Source organism: Ochotona princeps, chromosome 18 (assembly GCF_030435755.1).
Source record: "Ochotona princeps isolate mOchPri1 chromosome 18, mOchPri1.hap1, whole genome shotgun sequence".
In the NCBI taxonomy this organism is placed as follows: domain Eukaryota; kingdom Metazoa; phylum Chordata; class Mammalia; order Lagomorpha; family Ochotonidae; genus Ochotona; species Ochotona princeps.
The window spans coordinates 1,363,743-1,388,854 of NC_080849.1; the positions used below are offsets into that span (position 1 = coordinate 1,363,743).

Consider the following 25,112-nt stretch of genomic DNA (forward strand, 5'->3'; position numbering starts at 1 on the left):
TCACAGCCATGACTGGGTGAGGGTCAGAGCACAGATGCTGCAGATGCCTTAATACCTTCGTCTCAAGTCGCTGAGGCTGTTTTCTTCCAGTCTGATAAAGTCAGACATTCTGCACTCACATTTTACATAATGGAGAGCTGTAACTGTGCCAAGTGACAAGCTGAGGGGCTGGCACTGTGGCATAGTGGGTAATGTCGCCACCTATGTGCCGTCATCCCATATGGGCTCCAGTTTGTGACCGAGCAGCTCCACTTCCGACCCAACTCCCTGATAATGCTGTGGGAGAAACAGTGGAAGTGGGCTCAAGCATTTGGGCCCCTCGTGTGGGAGACCCAGATGAAGCTTCTAATTGCTGACTTTGGCCTGTCCCGAGCTAACCATGTGGCCATCTGGGGAGACGAGCAGCAGGCAGCAGATGTTTCTTTCCCCTTCCTCTCCAACTCCAACTTTCGAATAAATAAATACATGTTTAACAATAAAATGACATGATTAAACATAAGAATGTACTCCTGGGGAAAGATCTATGGATGGGAGAAAGACATGAGAGGCTGCTCATGCCAATCTCATGATCACAGCATCTCGGGCACAGCCACAGGATGCAGCACTGCCCTGTACCCAGCATCGGCCAGAAAGTCACAGAGGGCCATCCTTCTTCCCCAGCTCATTGGTGAACAGTGGCTGAATTCAACTGACACAGGATAAAAAAGGAGCAGGTGCATGGTCTCTAGGGTGACCACAGGACCTCTGTGAAGCCCTTGGAGTCACAGGTGCAGGGATGTTGTGTGGGGCTGGGAGGCCAGCTGATGAGAGACGGAGAGGGGACGAGGCGGGAGACCAAAGGAGGAGTTGGGCTGACACGTGCTGACACAGGCCCGCCCGATGCCATGCTTCAATCCCCCAGCTCCTCCCGCATCTACGTACTTACAGACACTGTCAGCACAAGCCCTTCTCCAAACCCAGATGAAATCTCACCATGTCACCAACAAAAGCTACACCCTCAGAAGACGGCATTAGAGCTTGCACTTTGGAAGCAGGATATTTGCACTGCGTGGAATGCCTGTGTCCCAGTGAGGGTACCTGGGTTTGAGCATCAGCTTCCTGCTAACGAGCCTGCAAGGCAGCAGCTGGAGTGGTCAAGTTCGTACTGCCTGTGTGGGAGACCCGGCTGGGGTTCCTGGCTCCTGAACCTGCCCTGGCCCTGCTCTGGTTGTCCCAGGCATTTGGGATGTAAAGCAGCAGTTAGCAGATCTGCCTTCCTATTTCTGTGTCTTTCAAATAAATCAAAAGAAAAATTTTACATGGCTTTTTATCGAAGACACCATTTTCTCTGAAGTGCCGTTATCTATTATGCTTTTTTAAATCTCTTGTTAAAAGGAACATAAATAACTCACCAACGTTACACCAGACACAATGATTGTGGTAATTTTTGTGTTTATATCTTGATTATCCTGAGAGCAGCTGGCAACTCCTGGGCCTGCCAGCTTCCTCTCCAGTATGCGGGAGAATCGTGTGAAGCCCACATGCCACAGCCAACGCTGAGGTCCTCTTACAAGCAAGGAGTGTGAGTGGAGGGGCAACCGCAACCCCATGCTGCCATCGGCACCATGTGACCCGCGGCTGCACCCGGTGTCCTGCACAGCTGGGGTGCGGTGCTGAGACACTGCAGAGGACGCACGGCTGGGAAGGGCAGCCCAGGGCACACTGGCAGCTCCCAGCTCAAGCCTAACATGCACAGGAGTTACCTTGGCCGCAGTGGGGAGTGTTCCCATGTATGCCAGGGTCAGATTGGAAAGAGTGTAGTCTCACTAACCTCCCATCTTTTTGTTTTGCACATGTTATTATTAAACCTCTTTCCTGTAACATAAATTTAAACATGCAATCTCAAAAACTTTTTAAAAATCAAGCAAATGAGAAGGAAGAGGGGAAGGAAAGAATATCGTTAAGTCCTTAGATGCAATTGTATTTTTGCATCACATAAAATCCGTTAAAAAATAAAAATAAAAATAAAAATGCTTTTAATTTTAAAAGAGGTGTCTTGAGATCAAAAACTTGAAATGGCTCAGCCTGTAGGCAGGCTGGAGCGGCGCAACCCTAGGCCAGCTGGAGCGGTGTGGCCCCAAGGTCAGCTGGAGCAATGTGGCCCGCATAGTAACTGGAGCGGAGTGGCCCTCATGCTGACTGCAGTGGTGTGAGCCCTAGGCCAGTTGGAGTGGCGTGACCCCCATGCTGACTGGAGCACATGAGTCAGTACAATTAGTGCTCGCAAACTGTGCAGGGATAAAGCACTTCAATGCGCAAGTGATCATGGTAGCATCTTGTTATGTTGCCGCCATGTGCTGATGCGGTACCCTGTGACCATGCAGAAAGCATTTAGTACTCCAGGAGGGTGCCTCTGAGTACAGACAGTTCAATCCTTCCCCTCTGATCTATGTGCCCCTTCTTTCCGCTCGGGTTTTTGGAGGGAGGGAACTTTGGCCTCACTGCAGTGGCTCCATCTAGCCTGGACTGTGTGGGAGCCTTGCCCTTCTCCTGATCTAAACCCAGATCTCCACCCGTAACCGGGGCACTAGCCATGGCACTTCTCAGAACAGCTGAGGTTGACTGGGTTGGGTTCAGGAGACTTGTCTAGCTCCCTGCTGGCTGTTTGTGCCCACGAGTAGACCCTGGGTTTTGTTCAACAACTGCCCTGAATGAGATCACAGGACGCTGTTGTCGTGAGCAGCTGGGTGTGTCACGCTGTTGCTGACTGCAGATCAGCCTCCCTGTCCTGGGATGGACTCAGCTGGCCTGTCGTGTGTTATTCCTTCCTTCGTTGTACGTGTGCAAGGTACAGAACACATTGGTTGGCACTCACCTGCAGGAAGGTGCCTCCTGCAGGTGCACAGCGACACGTCCATCATTTCCTGCTTCTCCTTTCACACCAACAGTGCCCTCCTGGTAGAATTCTGCCAAACACCACTGGGTGCGATTCACCAGCATTTTCTGGAACACCTTCATGCCTTCATGCATGACAGATACAGTTCTGGAGCGAGGAGGTCAGTGTGCAAATGCTCCTGGGCCCAGGAGCCTCCCACAACAGGAACCAGCCCGCCTGCTTGGAAAGAAACATGCACTCCAAGCATAGCAGCTTGAGGAGTTTTATTTTCAGTGGAAGGAAAAGGGTTGACCTCACAAAGTCTGGCCAGATTTCATGCAGCATGAAGAGGGAGAGGATGTGGCCCCCAGTGCGCTACCCCGAGCTGTGGAGTGTGCGCTCGGGGCTGTGTCCACGTCTGGCCGGCGTGCTGCTCCCGCATGTGGCGGCCAGGCCTCGGGGCACAGTCACAGCAGCCACGTAAGAACAGCCCACAGAGGTGTGGTTCCTTACTCGCTCCGCTCAGGTCGTCAGGAGAGGTGTCACCGAAAACATTAACTACAGGGAGGCCACACTCACCTCGTGGGAAGCAAGAGGCAGTTAGCAGGCAGCGGAGCCGAGCCGGGCTGGAGGTGAGACCGCACGTTCAGAGACAGATGCAGGGATCCAAGCACCGCTTTAACACTTTGTGTTTGCAGAACAAAGTGAACACATAAGGTCGCTTTTCCATCAAACTACTTCGATTCTTTTGAAAGAAAAATTGCTGTAATGCCTGAAACCTTCACGAGTGAAGCTATCAAACTTCTCCATAAGCTCAAAAACATACATTTCTGTCGCTGGGACGCCACCATTGAACAGAAATTTTCAGTTTGGAAAGTGTAAACGGTAACATGCCTTAACAGTTTAGATCACACTGAAGCTTTGTTTTTGCGGTTGTTTTCTCACAACTACAGCTCGTCGACTTGACGCGAGTGGATCCTGACCGTGAGGGGGCACAGGGAGCCGTTGCCCTTGGGGCTGGACACCCAGCAGCTTCCCACCCGTCACAGCGGCTGAGGCTCGGCCCAGCAGCCCTGGCCCTGCAGAGCCGGGGCCCCAGGGTCCTGCTGCAGGCCACAGACGCGGTCCTGCCACCTGTTCCCCCAGCTCGGATCTCCAGGGACTGAAGCTGCAGCAGACAGCGGCAGCCCCTGGCTCACGGCCAGGCCGGGCGGCTGCGGCTGCCTCCTCTGCACTCTTCCTGCCGTCCTCTCACTGCCCACTGTGGCCAGCAGGGCTTGGAGCAAGCCGCACGCCTCTGGGGCCAGGCACCCTCTCCTCCTCCTTAACCAGACTCCTCCAGAGAAGTCAGAAGCCGCTCTGCCCCCTCCCTCCCTGCCAATGGCAAGCTTTGCAAAACGCCCAGTGTCACATTCCGCAGCCCTGGTTGCCTGGTGAGCACTTCTAGGTTAGAGCCCAACTTCATCTTAGAATTAATGAGCTCAGCTGATAGTGTTGGAAATAGCACAACTCCGGGAATGAGTTCCTCACCGGCGTCCCCTGGGGACAGGCCCCGCGAGACTCCAGTCGTGAGAACCGCAGGACAGCAGCTCAGCTTCCCAGGCCCCAAGCTCACGCGTGCAATCATAGTCCTGCAGCAGTATCCGCGTCCCAGGCCTGCCCATTCAGGAGACAAATAGTGCACATTCAGTCTTAGACACGTTTCCCAAAGACAAGCCGGTGGCTCCAAACAATGCCATGTGCTGCCGGATGACACAGCTTCTCCCAGCGGGAGGGAGCGTTCCCACTGACTGTGGGTGTGTCCCGGGTGGCTGCTTCTCACCGGGGCCATTTACCCTGGAGGTATGACGGTAACAGGCACAACACAGGACCACGGGGGAGCTTGGTGGTCCAGAGTCTCCCTGCGCTCGTTACAGCTTTCCTCTGTGCCTCGTCCATCACAGACAGCAGCAGGCCAGGGTTGGAAAAACCACTCTCCTGCCCACAGCTCCTTGAAGACATGAAGGCCGTCCCAGCTAGAGCGCCTCACCGGGAAGCCATGATTTCAGAGCGCAGAGCATGGCCAGGCAGCCCTGCCACGCAGGCCTCAGCCACCAAGCCCAGCCCAGCCCAGCAACTTGTCCACTGCATCCTCATGAGTTCACAGGTGCATGGCCGCCCCGCCGATCCCACCCTCCTGCAGTTCGTAAAGCCAAGAGTCACTCACGAGCTGGGATGAAAACAATTGGTTCATAAAGCATCGGTGATTCGGCACTGTGAAAGGCAGGGGCAAGCAGAGACTGGACACAATACAATGACCCGCAGCAGGACGGCCCTCCACGCTGCTGCCCGAGGCCCAGAGCCTGAGTGCAGCCAAGGAGTGAGGGGCAGCAGCAGCAGCACAGAGACACCACGTCTTCCCGGGCCAGCTGCACTCCGGTTTCAGTGGATGTGCCACCTGAAGCCAAAGTCATGAACTAAACCAGAGAGGAGGTCCCAGGGCACGCATTGCTGGCAGCCCTGTCCTCACTGTCCCCCTCCCAGGGGTCTGGGAAAGCCATGGGACTCACAGGGCAGGCGCCAGATCCAGAGGGAGATGCTGTGGGCTCCACTGGCAGCTCACAGTCCCCTCCAGCCCACCATGTGCTGCCCCTGGTCCACAATGCTCTGCCCCTGAGGCTGATTGTCCTGGGGGTTCCCAAACAGTGACTCACAAGACCTCCTGGTGCCTGGGCACACAGGTCACACAGACCCCTGCTATACACACACACACACAGTCACACCCATCAGACACACACACACAGTCACTCGCCATACACACACCCAGAGTCATGCCTGTCTGTCCAGCCAGCACCTCTGTGCCAGGAGACCCGCCCTGCACACCCTCTGTGCCCCCCATGCTGCAGCAGCGGCAGAGCCCTGTGTCAAGCGCTCCCCACCAGCTCCAGGGGCAAGGCCCTGGCCACCAGGCAGGGTAGATAGAGCAGCTGCTGCTGGCTCACTACAGGGGAGGAGCTCACACAGCCACACAGCGATGTGTGAGCAACTCCACCTGAGCAAGCGCCGTGGCATCCTGAGGCCCAGGTCGGTGGACACCGGTGTCCCACAGGCAGCCTGCATGGGGGAGCCTGGCCCCAGTCCAGCCGCTTGCTGCTGGCCTCCCTTACACTTTGGCTGTACAGCCCCTGAAGACATGAAGCCACACAGGTGCCCATGACACCCACAGGTCTGCTCCCAAGCAAGGGTTCACAGTCTACCCCCAGTGACCAGCTCTGCACACACTGGTCCCAACGGGCAAGCAAGGTCAATGGCTAAGTGCAAGTGCAGACCAGGAAACTCCTGCTGAGATGCAAAAGCGAAAAGCTTAGGCAGGCCTTACAGCACAGCACAGCCAATGAGGTCACTCTCTGCAGTACCTCGTACGGTGCCGCTCCCCCTAACCCAGCTCCCTGACGCTGCAATGGAATGCAGCAGAGACGGCCCAGCTGGGAGACCATGGGAAGCTCCTGGCTCCTGGCTTCAGCCTGGCTCGGCCCTGCCCACTGCAGCCACTGGAGGAGTGACCAGCCAATGCAAGATTCCTGTCTTCTTCCTTTCTCTCTCTTTCTCTCTCTGTAGCTCTGCCACTTAGATAAACGAATAAATGTGTTTTTCAAAAAGCAAAGCTTGACGGACACTTGCCTGTCTCCTTCCCCAGGCCCCCTGCTGCGGCACTGGGCAGGAGGCCCAGGGGTGAGCCCAGTGGCAGAGGGTGTGAGGGCCCCTGCCCAGCTCAGCAGGGGAGCAGCACCAAGGGCAGCCAGGAAGCAGCTCCTGCAGACCCCTCAAGCTCTGGGCACGCCGGCCTCAGGAACCCAGGAGCGTGACGACGGGGGAAAACAGACCACCCAGTACTCCCCCGGCACCCAGCGCACACGATACCCCATGCCCCACACTAACCCTTAGTCAAGGTAGTGGCACATGAAAGCTTTCCGGCTCAATCGCTCTACTTTTCAGAGAAAATACCTGAATGCAGTGTAATTAAACCAGGCATAATTTTCCTTTACCTAATTTCCCTTTTAAGCAAACAAGTGACTTCCAAATTTCAGGTCACTTACTCCTTCAAAATCTTTGCTATATGACCAGACCATCCACTAAAGAAGGGATTCGCATGCAGTAGGGAGGTAGCCCTAGGCACCCAGCCAGGGCAAAGCACAGGGGCACTGAACCCGCGGTCTGCGTGTGTGATGGCCAGCCACCGTGTCCACAACGAAGCATGCCCAGGGAAAGAGAAGCTAAGAACCCACTGCCGCCTCAGCCCCAAAGCCATCAGACCTTGGAAGAAATGTCCATTCCACAGACGACGTCGAAAGGACACACAGCTCCTGGGAGTGGGCAATGTCATGGAAGAGCAGGTGTTTCCGGAGGAGTCCTGGCCCTCCCCCAGGAGTTAACTGAAATCTGCCCAAGCTCTTCCAGAGACTCCAGAGAGCCCAGGATCAGATCTCTGAGGGGTTGAGTTTTCGGCAGCATCACAATTGCTTTGGAAGTTGACACAAGTGGAACCTCGCATAGAAGCCAATTAGAAGGACTACGGGGAGGAAGGACAGCCTACTGGTCGAGTGAAAAGATCGGCGCTTGATTACGACGCCACTCGGGGAATGAAGTCCCAGCTGTCACATCAGCGCCAGGCCTGCAGCTCCCGGGAGGAGCGCCTCAGCAGCGGCTGGCTTCTCAGCACCTGTGAGTGAGAGAGCAAGCTCACGGCCAGGCTGCCCTGCCAGGGCCTCATGCCCACAGCTGTGCCCTGTGCCCTTCACACTGGCAGTCCAGCTGCACAAACCACATGGGCGGTCAGTGCCAGGATCAGGGGTCTCTGCCCTGGGTCTGTCTGAGTGCAGAGCAGAACTTTTTGGGGTGAAGGTCTGAATTGGCTCCCCTGCCACACCTGCCTTCCCGGCCACCAGCGCCCAAGCCTGCCACTGCCCAGTGGTCCCGTGGTCCCGGCAGTTTCCTTCAAGTCCAGGTAGCCGTGTGCAGCTCTGCAGACGTAGGCACTGCTCATGGGAATATCGTTAGTCGCAGCAGATGGATGAGCAGCAGGGGCCAGCAGGCCAAAGGTTCACACGGAGTTTGTTGCTTCACCTGAAGCTGGCATTTCTCAGGGAATCCTGATCTGGCACAGGCAGATGTGCCACAAAATCCTGTGGCCAAAAAACCCCTTCTTGCTTTACATCCCACTTCTCCAGCTCTTCTTGTCGCAAACATAAAGAAACAGCAGGAAACACCACTGGAACCCCACATTAACACAAGCAGGGCAAGGAAGACTTGGGCACACGGGCATCAGTGTTTTCCACAATGCAAGGCAGAAGCCACGCACTGGCACGAGAGGCCCCCACGGCCAGGACAAGCTACCTGCCAGCAGGCTCCAACCCCACTGGCTGTTCCTAACGGTCCCTGCCGCTTCCAGCAAGGCACAGCTCAGGCTTTGGCCAAGGACACACACAGCTGGGTATTCCTTATCCAAAATTCTTGGGATCACAAGTGTTTTGTTTTGTTTTGTTTTGTTTTTGTTTTGTTTTGTTTTTGCCTTGGGAATTCTTGAAAACACATCAGAGCTCTTCGGGCTGCGGCCCCCTCGTGCTGAGGCCAGGTGAAGAGCTCCCACCCCCTTGAACACACACAGCCTGAGGGTCACTCCACTCAACACTCCCACAGCTAAGTGTTGGAAAGCAAGCTTCCTGGCATGCGGTTTGGGAGCACTTGGCATTCAGACTTCAGTGCAAACAAAGCTCTGTCTGTTTAAAATGCCAACACTCCCTCTCACCCTGGAAGTCAGGGAGAGCCCTGGGAGCACGGTTGGGGTGCGTGCTGGGTCCCCCGCAGAGCAGCAGCCCCAAGGCAACCCCAGAGCCCTTCTTACCACAGAAGCCGCACCCAGGGCTAAGGGGGGAGCAAAGGCGCCTGCAACCCGCAGGCCTCTCCCAGCGGGCTCCACTCGCACAGGTGCCCATGGGCTGAGCCAGTGTGACTCAAGGTCACTGGTGTGAGTCCTTGACTTTGTCTTAAAAACATGGCTTCTAAACCCACCTACTCTCTTCAAACTGAAAAATCACTTTTTTTTTCTAAAGAAGCTAGTTTTAAAATATACATGTTGCAAAACAACAAACAAAACAAAAACCAGCATCCCTGCTCCTTACTCTGGAAAGAGCTGAAGAGAATCACACCTGACTCTGGTCTGTCCAAAGAGGCGTAAAACGTGCCAGAGTCTCAGAGCAGAGCAGGCTGCACACTGATCACCCTCGGGACGGGGTCCACTGGATGAGGAGGCGGTTTGGTGGGATTTGGAAGAGGCAAGCACAAGGATCGGCAGGCAGCACTTTCGGGGCCGTCGGGCACAGCGAGGAGCCCGGCGCCCGGAGCCCGAGGGCCATCGGGCACAGTGCGGAGCGCATTGGGCACAGAGAGGAGCCCGGCGCCCAGAGTCCGAGGGCCGTCGGGCACAGAGAGGGGCGCATCGGGCACAGAGAGGAGCCTGGCACCAGGAGCCCGAGGGCCGTCGGGCACAGTGCAGAGCCCGGCGCCTGGAGCCAGGTCCTCACACGTGCGTGCAGTTGGTGGAGGGCGGCGTGTCCACGCGGCATTTGTGCTCCCGGGACCCGCTGAGCGCCGGCTCGCCACGAAGGCGGCACTTGAACACCTGCTTGTAGGCCTTCCGGAAGTTCTCCGAGAGGAAGGCGTAGATGATGGGGTTCACTGACGAGTTGCTATAGGCCAGGCAGTGGGCGGTGATCCGGAACAGGAAGGAGGCCGGGGTCAGCGGGAACACACCAAACTCGGCCCAGAGGTGGACGACGTGGTGAGGCAGCCAGGAGATGCCGAACACCACCACCACCACCAGCACCGTCTGCGCCGTCTGCAGAGGAACAGAGGGACGGTGTATCACCGTGGGAAGCCGGCTCAGGGCACCTGCTCAGGGCAGCCGGGCTGGCCTCAGCGGAACCCTACTGCCTGGCATTGGATGCTTGTCCTCACAGTGTCTTCAAGACCTGCCATTTCCGGCACCTTTCCCCAACAACCCGGCAAAGTTGTAAAAGCCATGTGCTCTTATCCGTCGGCAAGTAGAAGCCATGTTTGCCTAAGCGCACAGTATCCCAGAGTCATGTCCTACCCGGCACCTTTGCTGGCTTCCACCTGGCCTTGCCTGCCCCCGCCTGCCCCCACCTGCCCTCGCTGCCCCTGCCTGCCCCCACCTGCCCCCACCTGCCCTCGCTGTGGTCCATCAGCAATGTTGGCAGGTCAGCGGCAGCACCCACAAGTCTCCCTCAGGTTTTCCGCCAGACTGGAGAGGGGCAGTGATGAAGGACAAGCCCGGCTGTGATTGACACCCCTGTGGGTGGACACAACCTCCTCCGGGGCATGGGACCTCACCACTGGTCCCCCCCTGCCCAGCCCTGTGGCAGGTGCACAGTAGCTCGTGTGACCACTAAGCACCCTTCCCACTCCCCTGCCACCCAGAGCCACATCCAGCCAAAGCAGCTTGGTAGGTAGGTGGGCCACAAGGGCTCCCCAGTAAAGTATTCATCTCCGTCCTCCAACTGAGTCCAGCAGAGGCTCCCGGGCATTCACGGCTGCCATGCTCATGCTGGCTGCCAGGACAGGCAGGAGACACCTGTTGTCTCAGCCTCAGGTCCGAAGGGCCAAGAGTCCCTCTGTTCAGACACAGCCCGGGCCGTGGCAGCTTGGAGCGCCCTGGGCCATGGGCCACCATCCTCTGACGCACCCAGGCCTCCCAGCCCTGGGACACTGTCAGAGATGGGGGTGGGCTCACCCCAGGGTGGCATGCTGCCCCTTGCTGTACAGACATTGTGTGTGTGTGGCTGAAGGAAGGCTGGCTGCACAGGCAGAGGAGGAAAGCCTGTGGAACTGACAGTCCCCACGGCCTGCATCGGGGCTGACTTGGAAGAGACTGTTGTGCCTGGGAAATCACAGACAACACAAACACTCCCACCCGCACAGCCATCTCAGTGCCATAGCACCCTGGGGCAGCAGAGACCCCACAGGGCAGAACCCCCAGGATCTCACACCGAGACACTCCGGCCCCCAGACAGATGTGGGCAGAGACATAAGCAGCAGCTTTGCGCTGATCCCGGAAGTCAGGCAGCAGGAAGCCGGAGGGGACCTGGGCCCAAAGGGACAGGGGTGGGCTGGCCAGTGCTAGCGGATAGTGGACCATGAGATGAGGCTCATCACCCACTGGCACCGTGGTTGAGCAGCAGGTCACAAATGAGCTGTGTTACCTGTGGAAACTGACTGTAAAGATGAGTCCAACTGCACCCGCTGCACCCTTTCGGTAAAACCCTAGGACCATGGGGATGGGGTGCCGGCTTACATACCATGGCCGCTGGCACACGGTACAGGAAGCAAGCGCATGGTGCCAGCTTAGATACCACGGCCGCTGGCACACAGCACAGGGAGCAAGTGCATGGTGCCGGCTTACATACCACGGCCGCTGGCACACGGCACAGGAAGCAAGCGCATGACTCGCTCACATACACAAAGGGAGTGTCTGCTCTCCATAGATCCATTAGTGCAGGAGAAATGCCACTCGGATGATTTAATCAAACAATTGAGATACAATTATACCTACAAATAGAACAGAAAACATCCTCTTTTCTTTCTAAGTTGCTCAGACCATCTCTGCACTTGACGTTCCCCCTGATATTCCATTTCATTGCTGCCTTCAGGAAATATCTACTGATGTAAAGCGGAGGGCAGAAATAAACCCAGCAGCTGCGCATCAGCTGCTGGTCTTCCGCAGCCCCACGGGGCAGATGGGAACAGGCCCGCAGCACGGGATGTTTGCCCAGGAAGCCAACGTGAGCCTGTGTGTTAGGGGACATTCAAAATTCACTTTTCACTTTTTAGCAATCCCTCTAAACTCAGAGTCGGTTCTTTCTCTTGGTCCAGTGGTAGCCTTAAAGTGTGAGTGGATTACAACTTAGAGTGAAAAGACTGGGAAAGAAGCTCTGTGGGTATTTACATAAACTCTACCAGTTACCTATGAAAGTTCCCCCAAAGAGTCCAACAGAATCCCGAACCATGGCCTGGGTCACCCCAAGTCTCATTAAGGAACCGACATCCTCCCAGCTGCTTCAGCAGTCCGCAGACCCTGGGCAGCTGGCCCTGCAGACACAGTGGCATCAAAGCACAGTGCTGTGGGTGACTGGAGACAGTAAATGGCTGGGGTCTTCTCTCTCCCCCTGCCGTCCTCTGGAGAAGAGCCAACAGCTCCCATGCTGGACGCAAGCCATTGCCAACTCAGCACTGGCCCTGCCATGTCAAAGAGAGCTGACGTCCAGGCATGCCCGCCGGAGCAAAGAGCTGGACATAACGGAGCACGCTTGCCACTCATGCAGAGCGGGCACCAGCAGCTCCCTGGGCGACCGCCTCATTGACATGCTAATCGGGGAGTTGGAGAACCTACCCGAGGTCAGAGTCCCAGGCGCACATCAGAGTCAAGAAAGACACGCAAGCTAGCTGAGCCCCTGGCCCTCAGGAAGTACTCGAAAGCTGCCCCACCCCCGTCTCTCCAGCACGCATCCTGGAGGCCTCCCCAGAGAAGGAGGAGAAGGAGGGTGAGCTTCCTCTTGTCTCCTAGACCTTGGCCTGGGCAGAGCAGGGCCATTCCCGCTGTGTGCTGGTGGCTCTGTCCTCTGGAGGCACAGAGTGCCAACAGCGACTTTGCATGAAGAAGTCACTGTGCCACCACACATCCCAAGTCTACACTAACTCTCCCTGCCTTCGCAATGGCTCCTTTGCTCCTCCCACTGAAGGTGTCTGGAACGCTCTTTTCCAAGTCATCTGGGACATGTGTGCCTTCTTCAAAGGACGGTATTCACAATATATCTAATGGAATTGATGAAAATGACGAAAGCATTTTATAAATTGCATAAATGGTAGCCAAGGCTTGCTATGTTACTCCAAGCATACTAACAAAAAACAGTAAGAAGCGCACACACGCACACACATGCTCACACATACACACGCGTGCTCACGCATGCACACATACCTACACACGCTCACACAGATACGCTCATGTTCACACATGGGTATGCACACATGTATGTGCACGTGCGCACACGCGCTCACGCATGCACAAACATGGGCGCACATGCACACAAACACAGACGCATCGCCCCAGAGGCTAACAGGACATCACAGGAGCGCTGGAATCCTGTTTGCCTCCTGGAAGCAAGCATGCCGTGCAGGTGTCCTCCAAGGAGACTGGAAGGATCCGGCTGTAGTGTCCAGACAATGTTTCTTTACATCTAGCAGAGCCTGGGCAAACCATTTAATCAATTATAAGGCAATTATTCTGCAGTCTCAGGTCTGCAAGAGAAAACCCATTTCCTCTAAGCAGGGGGAATAGCTGGTTTATCAGGAGCGGCCAAGCTTTCCATGGAACTGTGAGTTCGAATGGAAAAGGTCCGAGTGGACAGCGACACCGTCTGAATGTTCAACTCTCCCTGAGTCCTGTGTTAGTTCCCAGGCACCTAGGTGTTGGGGTTGGGAGCTGGGCCTTGGGAGATGATGAGCCCAGAGGAGGTGAGGCGCCCCCACAGGAAATGAGGGTTGGTGGGAGAGGTTAGGGGATGAGCCCGGGACTGGAGTGCTCTCCAGAAGCATTGGTGCTCCGCCCAGAGTAAGCCCCCCTAACAGTAAGAAGGTGCCATGGCAGCCCCAGGAAATAGCACCTTGCACACACTGAACCTGCAGGTGCTTGGTCCTTGCTGCCACCTCCAGAGTCAAAAGCAATACATTTCTGCCACATGGAAAACAACTTGTTCCACAGTTTTGTGCAGCAGCCAGAACAGACCAAGCAAGCAGCTACAAAAGGAATCTAAAAGAGAAAATTATTTAAACCTGTATCCTGTCCCGTCACTGTCCACTGAGATCTGTGTCCATCCCCACCATCCACTGAGATCTGTGTCCATCCCCCACCGTCCACTGAGATCTGTGTCCATCCCCCACCATCCACTGAGATCTGTGTCCATCCCCCACCGTCCACTGAGATCTGTGTCCATCCCCCACTGTCCACTGAGATCTGTGTCCATCCCCCACTGTCCACTGAGATCTGTGTCCATCCCCCACCGTCCACTGAGATCTGTGTCCATCCCCCACTGTCCACTGAGATCTGTGTCCATCCCCCACCGTCCACTGACATCTGTGTCCATCCCCACCGTCCACTGAGATCTGTGTCCATCCCCCACCGTCCACTGAGATCTGTGTCCATCCCCCACCGTCCACTGAGATCTGTGTCCATCCCCCACTGTCCATGAGGTCTTTGTTCTTCTGATCCATCAAGGCCCACACCACGTAGCTCGGCAACCCACCTACACACAGCACCACCCCAAGCTCTCTGCCAGCCCTGTGGCACGGAGGCCACCCATCCAGACTGACCGTCCAGCTGATCTCAAGGTCTGGCTCCCTGCTGTGAATGTTCACCCCTCCCCTCCCCCACCTGTCTCCTGTCTCCTGTCTCTTCCTCAGACACATCACCACCACCTGCAGCTGCTCTAGCAGAGAGGGGGACTGGGAAATGGGCTCAGAGCAATGGGATGGCTCAGGATCGGGGGTTGTACAGGTGCAAGAGAAAAACTTCCCTCCTACAGATGCTTAAAGCTTTTGCTATGGAGCAAGAATGACCAGAGTTAGTTTCATACAAGCACAAACAAGGATTCTATGCACAAGGGTACTTGCAAAAGGTTTCAAAAGTGAAATTAAAGACCCAGCACTTCAGCCTAGCAGCTAAAGTCCTCGCCTTGTACACACTGGGATCCCATATGGGCACCAGTTCTAACCCCAGCTGCTCCACTTCCCATTCAGCGCCCTGCCTGTGGCCTGGGGAGGCAGCCTTGGGGTCCCCCCCCGCCCCGTGTGCGAGACCTGGAGGAGGCTCTTTGCTCCTGGCTTTGGATCTGTTCAGCTCCGGCTGCTTGAAGAGCGAGCCAGCAGACACATCTTTATCTCTGTATATCTGCCTTTCCAATAAAGAAAAAGTGAAATTAAATAAGCTGATTTTGGTGTTAAAAGAAAAACAAATTAATGCACAAAAGAAGATGTTTAGAAGGCCATAGGAAATGCTGTTTATGGGAAGCTGCATGAATTTCAACGTTAGCACTCAAGTGAGCTCACCTCTGGACTGTGTTTTGAGGCACCCTGGTGCTGCGTGTGGGCACATACATCTTCTGCCCTGCTCGCACGTGTCCAGGTGTGCGGCTGAACTGCTGAGCTCACAGCCAAGTCAAACAGAAGCCCTTCTAGTCGTATTGTGTGAGACCCACTCCCTTCCTTTGAGCACTGCCTTCTTCCCCGGGACACCGGCAATTTCTCTCCAACGTCTCTCAGACATTGAGATGGACACGAGCCCTAGACAGCAGGAAAATCCGGCTAAGGCTAAAGGGTGATTTGCTGCCTTCCTATCACTCATCAACCACAGGCATGTGTCACCCCGAGTGGGGCCTGCCGGTCAGCGAGCCTGCACCCTGGAGGACGCCCGTCCTCCCCTCCCCAGTTCTCCAGGCAGGAATCGCGCTGGTGGCTCCTCCAGACTCGGGAAGCTGTCCCCACAGCTGCAGGGCTGCAGCCCATCCCACCCCCTGCCCCACCGGGAATCAGCTGGACCCTGGGCAGGGCAGATGTGCCCCAGATAACCACCCAAGGAGGACGACAGATCACCTTTGTAGAGAAACGAACAGATCAGAACAAAAGGGGAGAAGTTCCAGCATACTAGCGCATCACTGGCAACAATGAAAATGCTTTTTGGACTGATTCGACGTGCGGAGCTTGAGACTTCATCAGCTGCTATGAAGAAGGGCCAAGAGGCTTCAACTGAAACCCACTTAACAAGTGGTCCACTAGGAGGGACCAGTGCGAACGGTCGCCAGTGGGTCTTTCATGTCATATCCTTGGTATGTATCCAAAGACCAGCAGCGCATGTCTAACAAAAGCTCCAGGAGCAGGTGTGGTCTTAGCCATCTTTTAAAAGTAAATACGATGGTCTTAGTAACAATGGATTAAAATTATGACTATCATCAACCAAAACGTGCATTCCAAGGTGGTACAGCTGGCAGCAGTGGCTCTGGCGTCTGGGTCTCCAATCCATCCCAGCACAGCTGCCAACTTTCTGGAATCACAGATTAAACAGACACTACACCCATGAGAGGCAAGCCAAAGCCCACTTGCCAAGGAAAAGTGTCTGAACAGCGGTCAGGTGGATGCTTTCCTGTCAGCCAGGGAACGTGTGAGCTGTGGAATGACCCTCCAAGCACCTTCAGGGCTCTGCGCACACGGACAGTGCCAGTTCGAGTGGGACAGCAAGGACAGTGGCTCCGTGCTCTGGGGACCTCAGGGGCAGGTGACCACAATGAGCTCCCTAGGAAGACAGAGCAGGCAGCAGAGAGCCAGTGCACCACCCTCTCCCACATGTCGGCCCAAAAGCACCTCTCAACGGCCAGCTTTCTCCTGCCTGTCGGACTGTGCATCCCTCCCCAAGGCTGGACCTCCTTCCTGTCCTTCACCCCAACAGCAAAAGACCGCTTCAAAGATCGGCACCAAGGAGCCTGGCGGGCTGGCTGGAGGTGCCCCGGAAGCCCAGCTCTATGGGACGCTGTGCGAAGGGACGCGTGGGCACCAACCTTCTTCTTGGATGCCTCTGACTTCTTGGACATATTCTTCAGCTTCTTGTGCAGATGGTTAAGGACCTGGGAAAACACACACAAGTGAACTCGGCTTGCGTTTGACCCAGAGAACACCTGGGGCTCACTAAAGGATGCCACCATCCTGCCTCTGTCCCGGGGTCCCCCAGAACATGGGGTCCCTGTTTCAGCTCTCGGCAGGTCCCTAGCAGCTGTGAGACACACTGAAAGTCCAAGCTGAATGAGTAAGATGGCACACTTGGGCAGCCACCCAAATCATGCCAAGCTGTGCATCGTACAGCCATCCCCCGTCATCCCTCCATCACGTCTGCTCCCCAAATCGCTCCTCAAGCCAACTCTCCAGGCCTCCTACAGCCCAGCCCCAACCCCAGTTCTGCATTTCAGGAACTCAATGTCAGCAGGTTCAGCCAGCATTTTTTTTAACAATTTACAGCATGCGTCCCAGGGACTCGGGGAACCCCAGCTTTGCTAACAAAAAAAACCCATTGTTGACTTTTGGCAGGGGATTTTTGCCAAAATGCTAATAATGCTAACTTGAAGAACTTACGCTTCACTTGACTTTTACATCCCATCCGAGGGGGAATTTATAGAGGAAAAAAAAAACACCTGTCCTCCGGATGACAAAGGGTATAGACGCCCAGATGGCACAGCCAGTCCCTCGAGCAGCTGGACCCACGCTCCTGCCATGCTCTGTCTCTTCCAGCGCTGCGGCTTGGACATAATTGAATTGCTGGAACTTACGGAAGAAGCCTGCTCCGTCCAGCACGACGCAGGCTCACGGTCCATCCGTCATGCCCCCCAGGGAGTGCACGGCATGCGCCTCCCAGCTCCCGCGCCCTGCAGCAGGCAGGCAGCCGGCACCTCAGCTGCTCTCAGTCTCCTTCCCACTTCCTGACACGGCTGAACTGGGCTGCAAGAACTCCAGCCTCCACTGGCCCCAGGAGCATGCGGAAGCTCTCAGTATACGCCACTGAGTTCACGCTTCTGCCACAGCCAGGGCAGCAATACCGCATGGAAGATCAGATGGAATGAGACCTGAGTTTTTGCAGGAGCAAACCAAAAAGCCTTTCAAAGAGGAAGGAAAAAGTGTATTCCTCCAACACGCTAGCTGGGATCACAGCTTAGTAGCCACACTTGAGAACATGAAATGGTGCCAAATAAGCAACGAGGAAAATGCTCAAGTGTGTTTTTCTTAGCTCAGTCTCCCTGTACTACATGCTCATCCTCGGTGCACATAACGCTGCGGTGTGATGCAGCCCAGCTAAGGCCAGCACGGCGGAGGAGAAGGGTCGCAGATCTCCCACGGGGCCCCGGCACTCCCTCAGACAGCACCAATGTCTCGGCCACAGACATTGGGAAGGGCCTGGCCAGCCCACACCAAAGCCATTCCACTAGAAACTTGCAAGCCTGGGCAGCAGAGAGCAGCTCTGGCATAAGAGAAACTGTGCCCCTGGGTGCCTTCATGGCCACCTGCTACTTCCTGCTTTGGCCATCAGGATGCATCTTGGAGAAGCAGTTGGGCCTGGGCCTGCCCCTTGTCTAGAAATCCATGGTGACAAACGCTTGAGGCCGACATATCACTGTTCAAATCCCCCTGAAAGCAGCCTGCAAATATTGCTCTGAGCGCTAGCTGGCAACACTTTCCATAGAAAATATCCAAACGACTGTACTTAAAAGCAGTCGGTGAAAACTCTGTCCTTTGGGTTCTATAAGCTCTCCAACAGCAAAACTGTAGCCATTGCCCTAAAGAAGAGAGGTATCATTCCCTCTCCTGCAGCCTGAGGACTTCTGGAAGGGAGGGGGCGTCAGTGCACAAGCCTGCCCTCTGCGGACACTCCCTCCCAAATGCCCACCGCTTCGCACCAGCCTTCGGGTTTACATTGCCAGACTCGGAATAGATCAGCTGTTTTCCGAGCAGCCGCCCTGAAGGCCGTGACCCAGTGCCCGCCTCTTGCTCACATGGGCACAGCCTTTTGGTGCCAGCTGTCATTCTTCCAGGAAGCATCCAAAGCCACGACCCCTCTCAGCAGACACCACCTCCCTCAGGGACACGGAGGGGAGGACCCACGCCAGATGAGGTGCCCCCAGCCTGAGCCTGAGAAAGCCCCAGCCTGCCACCTGTCCCAGCCCTCTGTGGACTCATCACCTCAGCCCTCCCAAAGCACCAGGACCAGGAAGAGGGGATGCGTTCAAGCAGAAATGCCAGAATCCAGCTGCCCAGGTGTCTGGTGGTGAGGGTATCTGAAGGGTTGTGTGGGGATGCAGGTGTGCACCCCACAAACGCCACCACATGCCCCTTGCTCACACACAGACCAGGGAAGCATGTTCAGGTCCTGCTCACTGTGCGAGCCACAGCCTGGGCTCCAGGAACAGCCTATGGGGTCGCTCTCCCACAGCTGCGGAGCTAGGGACCCCGCCCTCCTCCTCACACGGCAATCCCACCTGGGCAGACTGCTGCAAACAATGAAACTAAGTAATGGCTTCCCAGAGCCAGGCCGGTGCCTCCTGATGGGCACCAAATCACATCCCACACTCGGAGGACCGGAAGGGCTGGCCCACGAGTCTCCAGCCTCTTTCCAGCCTCAGGAGCACCAGAGGGGGGAACTGGGCAGGGCCTTCTCCAGCGGCAGACAACCGGTGGGCTGCTTGGAAGGACCCCAAACTCAGCAGCCCTGCAGCCGCCCACAGAGTGGCTCCCCTCTCTGGCAGCTGAGGACCAGAGGGAGCCCCGAAAGACAGCCCTCCCAAGGGGCTGCAATTTTCCCCTCAGGGCAAACTCTACAGGCCTAAGGCGCCATCTCAGCAGCACCGGGACAGAGCAAGCACAGCGCAGCGCTGTGGACCAGGACAGCGCCCCGCAGCGCGCCCCGCGAGCGTGGGTCTGCTGCGGACGCTAGGAGGCTCTGTCCCCACCTTGGCATAGCAGAAACAGATGAGCAGCAGCGGCAACAGGTAGCCAAAAACGAAGGTGCACACCACGTAGGCCTTCTTGTGGCGCGGGTCCGGCCACTCATCCCAGCAGAAGGTGAGGTTGCCCGAACCGTGATGGAAGAGGCGCTGATAGTAGGCCACGGGCGAGGCCATTGCGAAGGACAGCGACCAGATGAGGCCCACGCCCAGCAGCGCGTTGCGGGACACCCTGAGGGAGGAGGAGCGCCGCGAGTGCACGATGGCCACGTACCGGTCCACCGACATGGCGGCCAGCGTGAAGATGCTGACCAGCATGGACACGGTGAAGAAGTAGTGGACGAACTTGCAGATGAAGGCGCCCAGCACCCAGGTGGGCAGCGCATACACCGTGGCCTGGAAGGGGATGCAGAAGAGCAGGTAGGCCAGGTCGGCGACGCTCAGGTTGAGGATGAACAGGTTGGTGGTGCTGCGCGGCTTGCCCGGTGGGCTGCGCGCCAGCACCGTGATCACTAGGCTGTTGCCCAGCACGCCCAGCGTGAAAATGAGGCCGAACACCACCAGCGTAACCAAGTTCTCCACGCCGACACCCAGCAGCGGCCGGGGCTCACGGGCGGCAGGCTCGGCCCAGCTCGCGTTGCCCTCGCTCAGGTTGCCAGCCGGCAGCTCCATGACCCACGGGACGTGCTCCGAGCAGGCTGCTTGCTTGCGGCGAAGAAAGCGGGCGCCCGGAGTCTCGCTCAAAGCGACCTGAGGCCCCCTCTGATGGTCCAAGGGTGTGCGCAAAAGCGGGTGCCGGGGCTGGCTGGCCCTGCCCGGGGACACCGTCTTCGAGCGGCGACTCAGAGGGGATGGCGGGCGCCGGAGCGCAAAAAGCACCGGGTCTTCCAGCACCCCGCGCCGCGCCACCGAGTCGGAGACCCGCCGGCTCAAGCCCTGCTGGTGAGTGTCCTCCCCGCGCCTTACCGGCCGTCCTTCCTCGCTCTTGCCAGTGGCCTCGGCTGCACCTGTTGGCTGCAGCTCTCCCAGGGAAGGGGACCCTGCGCGCAGTAGCGCCCCGGGAAGGGCGCGGCTCACCCGAGAGGGTTCCTGGAGCTGCCCGCGCGCTCTGCGCCACCACCCCAACGCTGGGCACCTCCGGCTCCCTCGCGTGTCCTACTGGGATTCCAAGTCGCCCCCTGGGCGACCGTGATTTTTGGTGCTCCGCGCGTGGTGGTGGGCAGAGCTCGGTGCCGGCTGCAGTGGAGACTCAGCCCAGCTGAATCCGGCGCCCCCTGGGGGCCTCGCGGGCGGTCCCCCGGAAGTCGGCACCAGTCGAGGCGATTCCTCACGGGATGGGTGGTCGCCCACCTCCCTGCGCTCGCCTCTGCAGGGTGCGGGTCGGCCAGGGGCGGCAGCTGCTGGGGCCGCTGAGCGCACTCCCGGGCGCGCAGGACTGGGAGGCACAAGCGAGCGCAGGGCCTCCTAGGCGCCCCCTCCCATCTGCCGGGCTGCTGTCGGAGCGGAACAAAGCTCTGGGATCCCCACCCTCCCCAGCCAACGGCAGGGTAAGGTTGGACGCTTCCACGCCAGGCGGCTTCTGTGGTTCTTGCCCAAGGTCCCTCCTCTAAGAGGCTTAAAAGGCGCGGATCGAGAGTGCGAGCGGACGTGGGGCAGGGACAGTCTCCTGGTCACCTCTCAGTACCCCACCGGAGAGCGGAAATTGACTAATGTGTGATGTGGATATCCTTGGTGTGTGTCGCCTTTCAAAACCAGCACTCGCGGGTGATACCTCTGGTACACCGTGGGCGCCTAGCGAGGGGCGGCTGTACTCGCGGGGAGGGCAGGGTTCATGGCGCTGCCTCTGCCCCTGAGGGGAGGCGGGCACAGGGTTCACACACTTTCCCAGGGCCGAGTATCCCACAGAGCCGGGCCAGGGGGACAGTTTAGAACCTCTGGGGGCTGTGCTGCCTGTCTCTGGTCCCCGGAGAGCACCCTGAGGCCAGGTCTCTGCTGCACTGAAGAACACTGTGGCACTGTGGCTTAGGGGAGGGTTTTGTTATTAGGAGCTGTGGGTGGGCTTCGGGGGCGGGGCTTGCATAAAAGTTACACTGGAACTACATCAAATACCCAGACCCAGCACATAGCTTAGAATGGTGCCATAACACATAAAGCCGCCACTTGCAATGCCAATCTCCCATGTGAGCACCAGTATGGGTCCCCGCAGCTCCACTTCCCATCCAGCTCCCTGCTTGTGGCCTGGGAAAGCAGTGAAGGATGGCTCAGAACCGTGGGAGACCAGAGGAAGCTCCTAGCTCCTGGCTTCAGACAAGTCTTTGCGCCACTTGGGGAGTGAGCCAGGGGATCTCGATCTCGATCTCTCTCTCTCTCTCTCTCCCCTTCCTTCCCTCCCTCCCCTCTTCTCCTTCCCTCCCTCGCCTCCCTACAGCCACTTCAGAGAAGGAAGGAACACAGAGTGGCTCCCATGAATTGGCCTGAGGCGTGGGAGACAGCAGGAGCTGCAGCCTGGGCTCGGCCGGCCACCCTGGTGCGGGAAGGTGTTGGCCACGTGAGTGAAAAGCACTCTGCTTCCGTGCCTCTGCCTTCCACATCAAAGGAAAATAAACAAGATTCCATCATGAACTCTTCGGAGCCACACTTCAGTTACTCCAGCTGAGTTCACCTTCTTATGACTCGTTTCCAATTTTGTCAGAATTTTGTCCTGGGGCTGGCATGGTGGCTCAAGAGGCTGGTCCTCCACCTTGTAACACTGACATTCTGTATGGGCACTGGTTCTAGGCCCAGTCGTTGTATTTCTGATCCAGCTCCCTGCTTTGGGCTGGAAAAGCAGCTGATGGCCCAAGTCCTCAGGGCCCTGCACCTACGAAGGAGACCTGGAAGAAGCTCCCGGCTCCTGATTTCAGATCAGCTCAGTTCCAGCTCTTGAGTCCATCTGAGGAGTGGGTCAATCAAAGATTCCCCCCATCTCTCTGTCTCTCTCTCTCTGTGTGTAAAACTGCCTTTCAAAGGGCCCGGCGGCGTGGCCTAGCGGCTAAAAGTCCTCCCCTTGAAAGCCCCGGGATCCCATATGGGCGCCGGTTCTAATCCCGGCTGCTCCACTTCCCACCCAGCTCCCTGCTTGTGGCCTGGGAAAGCAGTCGAGGACGGCCCAATGCATTGGGACCCTGCACCCGCGTGGGAGACCCGGAGGAGGTTCCTGGTATCGGCATTGGATCAGCGCGCACCGGCCCGTTGCGGCTCACTTGGGGAGTGAAACATCGGATGGAAGATCTTCCTCTCTGTCTCTCCTCCTCTGTGTATATCCGGCTTTCCAATAATAATAAAAAAAAAATCTTTAAAAAAAAAACTGCCTTTCAAATTAAATAAGTAAATAAATAAATAAATTTGTCCTTCAGATTTCTAACTGACCAAAGGGTGAGAATTGAGTCAAGGGGACATTCCTACAAAGATGTTTCCGTGTGCGTCAGCCTTCCTCCCCACAGCGCTGTTGACTCGGAACATCCTAATCTTTCCATCCGACATGCCTGAGAACCCAGAAGCAAACCCTGACTCCAAAACACACATCCTATCTTTGCATCTCACAGGCACAAGCAGGTGTCCTATCTTCGTACCCCGATACAGGCAACGTTGGCACAAACTCTCATTGCTGCCTTCCCCCCACCCCACCTGTCTCTGAAGCTGCCCTGGAGTTTTCTGCAGTGAGAAACATTCACACTTGGGCCTGAAGTGGGCACTTGCTGTGTGGTCATGAGCTGGAGGTTAAGCCACGGAATGCCCTTGTGCTCCAACTGCCCAGCTTAGAGAGGGGCTATTTCTGCAGGCGGGGTTCCAGACTTGCCATCAGCTAGCCCTCCTCCAAGTGTCCCGTGAGGAAGCCAGAAGCCTCGGCCACTACAACCTATGGAAGCTGCCTGGTGCCTTGGCTCGGCTGGGCCTGTTCCAGCAGACTCACTCCGCGATACAGAGCCTCTCGGGTCCCGCACAGTTGCCAGAGTTTCTGTTTCAGTTCTCTTGGTGAAGTCCCCAAAGCTGCCTTTCCTTCTGAAATCAGCTAGTAAGTGTAGGCCTACAGAGTCCCTACCCAGGGTCCCATCCCCTGCCAGGCTCCCTTCAGCTGGGCTGCTCAGACACGTGCTGCTGGGCAAGTCCACAGGGATCAGATCAGCAAAGCTAAATGCAATTGTCCCCACCAAGGCACACAGCAGAAGCTGCCTCTCTCCCATGCCAAGCTGTGTGCCCAGCCTGTGCCCTGAGGCCTGCACCTGGAAGAACAGCATAAGGTGTAGGCAGGCAGGGCCCTGAGCCACTGCATGGAGAGGAGTCACCTGGGACAGCTCACACGTGGGCCTGAGCAACAAGCCATCGTGTTAAGCCTTGTCAACGTTGGAACCACTTGCTTATCCCAGACAGCAGCAAAGCAGCGAGGAAGCAGAGATGAGGCAGGCAGGAAGCAGATAAGGTACGGATGGGGCAGGGTAGAGGCAAAGAGGGTGAAGTGAGGGTGAGACAGGATGACGTGCAAGGGCGGAGGGGTGCCACTCTGCCTCCCTGTTGTGCTGGCACCCTTGGGTTTCTGCCTGAAGCAGGAGCTCCTGGCTCTGATGCCACGGTGGGCCTTGCCCGCCTCTGTCCCCTGCAGTGGGCATGGCTCCCGGCTGCTCTCTCCATACTGGCCCACCCCTGTTCCAGCCGGGGGACCCTCCTCCTGGAATGCGGTGTCACCTGGCTGTATGGTACCCTGTGCTCAGCAGGGGCCCCAGCTGTGCCATCCGGCATAGAGAACTCTGCCCTGGCATCCCCAGCATGGATGCCTGACATCCTCGCTGAGCCTGGGTGAGCTGCGGCAGCCTCCGCTGGCAGAAGCCGAGATTCCCAAAGGCCTTGCTGCCAGCATCCTGGTGAGGCAGCAGCCAGTGGGAGGCGAACCCTTGCTGCTGCGTGACGGCCAATGTGTCCTGTGCAACTGCCGGAGGATCCCGTCCAACAGCACCGACGGGAAAAGGGCAGGCAGGTGTCCTGGCTCTGCATCCTGAGCCAGCAGTGAACACCCAGTGGCACAACTCCTCACTGTTTGCCACAACACAGGAGTGGTGGGTGATCTTCCAGTGACGCCGTGGGCAATGTGTTACCCCCTGGCCCCAGCACAACCCTGCCAGGCTGGCCATGTTTCCACCATCGGCCAGGCCAATAGCTAACGCTGCAGACAGAGGCCAGACCTCTTCCGTCTCAGGTGCTGGGGAAGGGGCATCCTCTGAAACAGGTTCCCTCCCCGTCCCTGCACATGGCCACCACCTGGTCAGGGCCTATTTTACACTCCCAGCACCTCTGCCTGTGGGACCTGCTGCCTGGGCTGAGTGGAAGAAGTCAGGTTTGTGTGGAAGGAACCCAGACAAATGTCTAGAGGTGCTGGCCCCAGCTTGGACGGGCCTCTCCTGCCTCATCAATGAATGCCCTTCCTGGGTTGTTCTCCTGGCATTCAGAGCCATGAGGTTAACACGTGCCAGGTTACAGCTGCCAGGGCTCCTGTGGTTACCAGGGGCAGAGCAGGACATAGAAGACACGGGGCCGAGGGCACAGCACCACAGCTGCTGGGTCCAGTCGTGCCTCAATGCGCCCTGTCACCGAGATGGTGCGTGTCTGTTTCTCCCAGTGAATTCTAAGCCCACCTCCCA

The 25,112-nt window shown here is 57.1% G+C and overlaps 1 protein-coding gene across 1 annotated transcript; it reads right to left on the reverse strand.

The window, feature by feature from the left end:
• Positions 1 to 9,393: 9,393 nt before the first annotated feature.
• Positions 9,394 to 20,112, reverse strand: GALR1 (galanin receptor 1). Its single transcript, XM_004579416.3, has 3 exons — positions 19,447 to 20,112; positions 16,513 to 16,578; positions 9,394 to 9,728 (listed from the first exon to the last, which is right to left on the reverse strand). The coding sequence occupies exons 1-3, from the start codon at positions 20,110 to 20,112 to the stop codon at positions 9,411 to 9,413; spliced, it is 1,050 nt and encodes a 349-aa protein (XP_004579473.2). The 3' UTR covers positions 9,394 to 9,410.
• Positions 20,113 to 25,112: the final 5,000 nt, after the last annotated feature.

Bases quoted from the DNA above. Each gene is read 5' to 3' on its own strand.
- GALR1 (XM_004579416.3), bottom strand. From the start codon at position 20,112: ATGGAGCTGCCGGCTGGCAACCTGAGCGAGGGCAACGCGAGCTGGGCC. The intron at 16,579-19,446 runs GTGGGGACAGAG...GTGTTTTCCCAG, and splicing joins TCTGTTTCTGCTATGCCAAG to GTCCTTAACCATCTGCACAA. The intron at 9,729-16,512 runs GTTGGTGCCCAC...GTTCCTCTGCAG, and splicing joins CAGAGGCATCCAAGAAGAAG to ACGGCGCAGACGGTGCTGGT.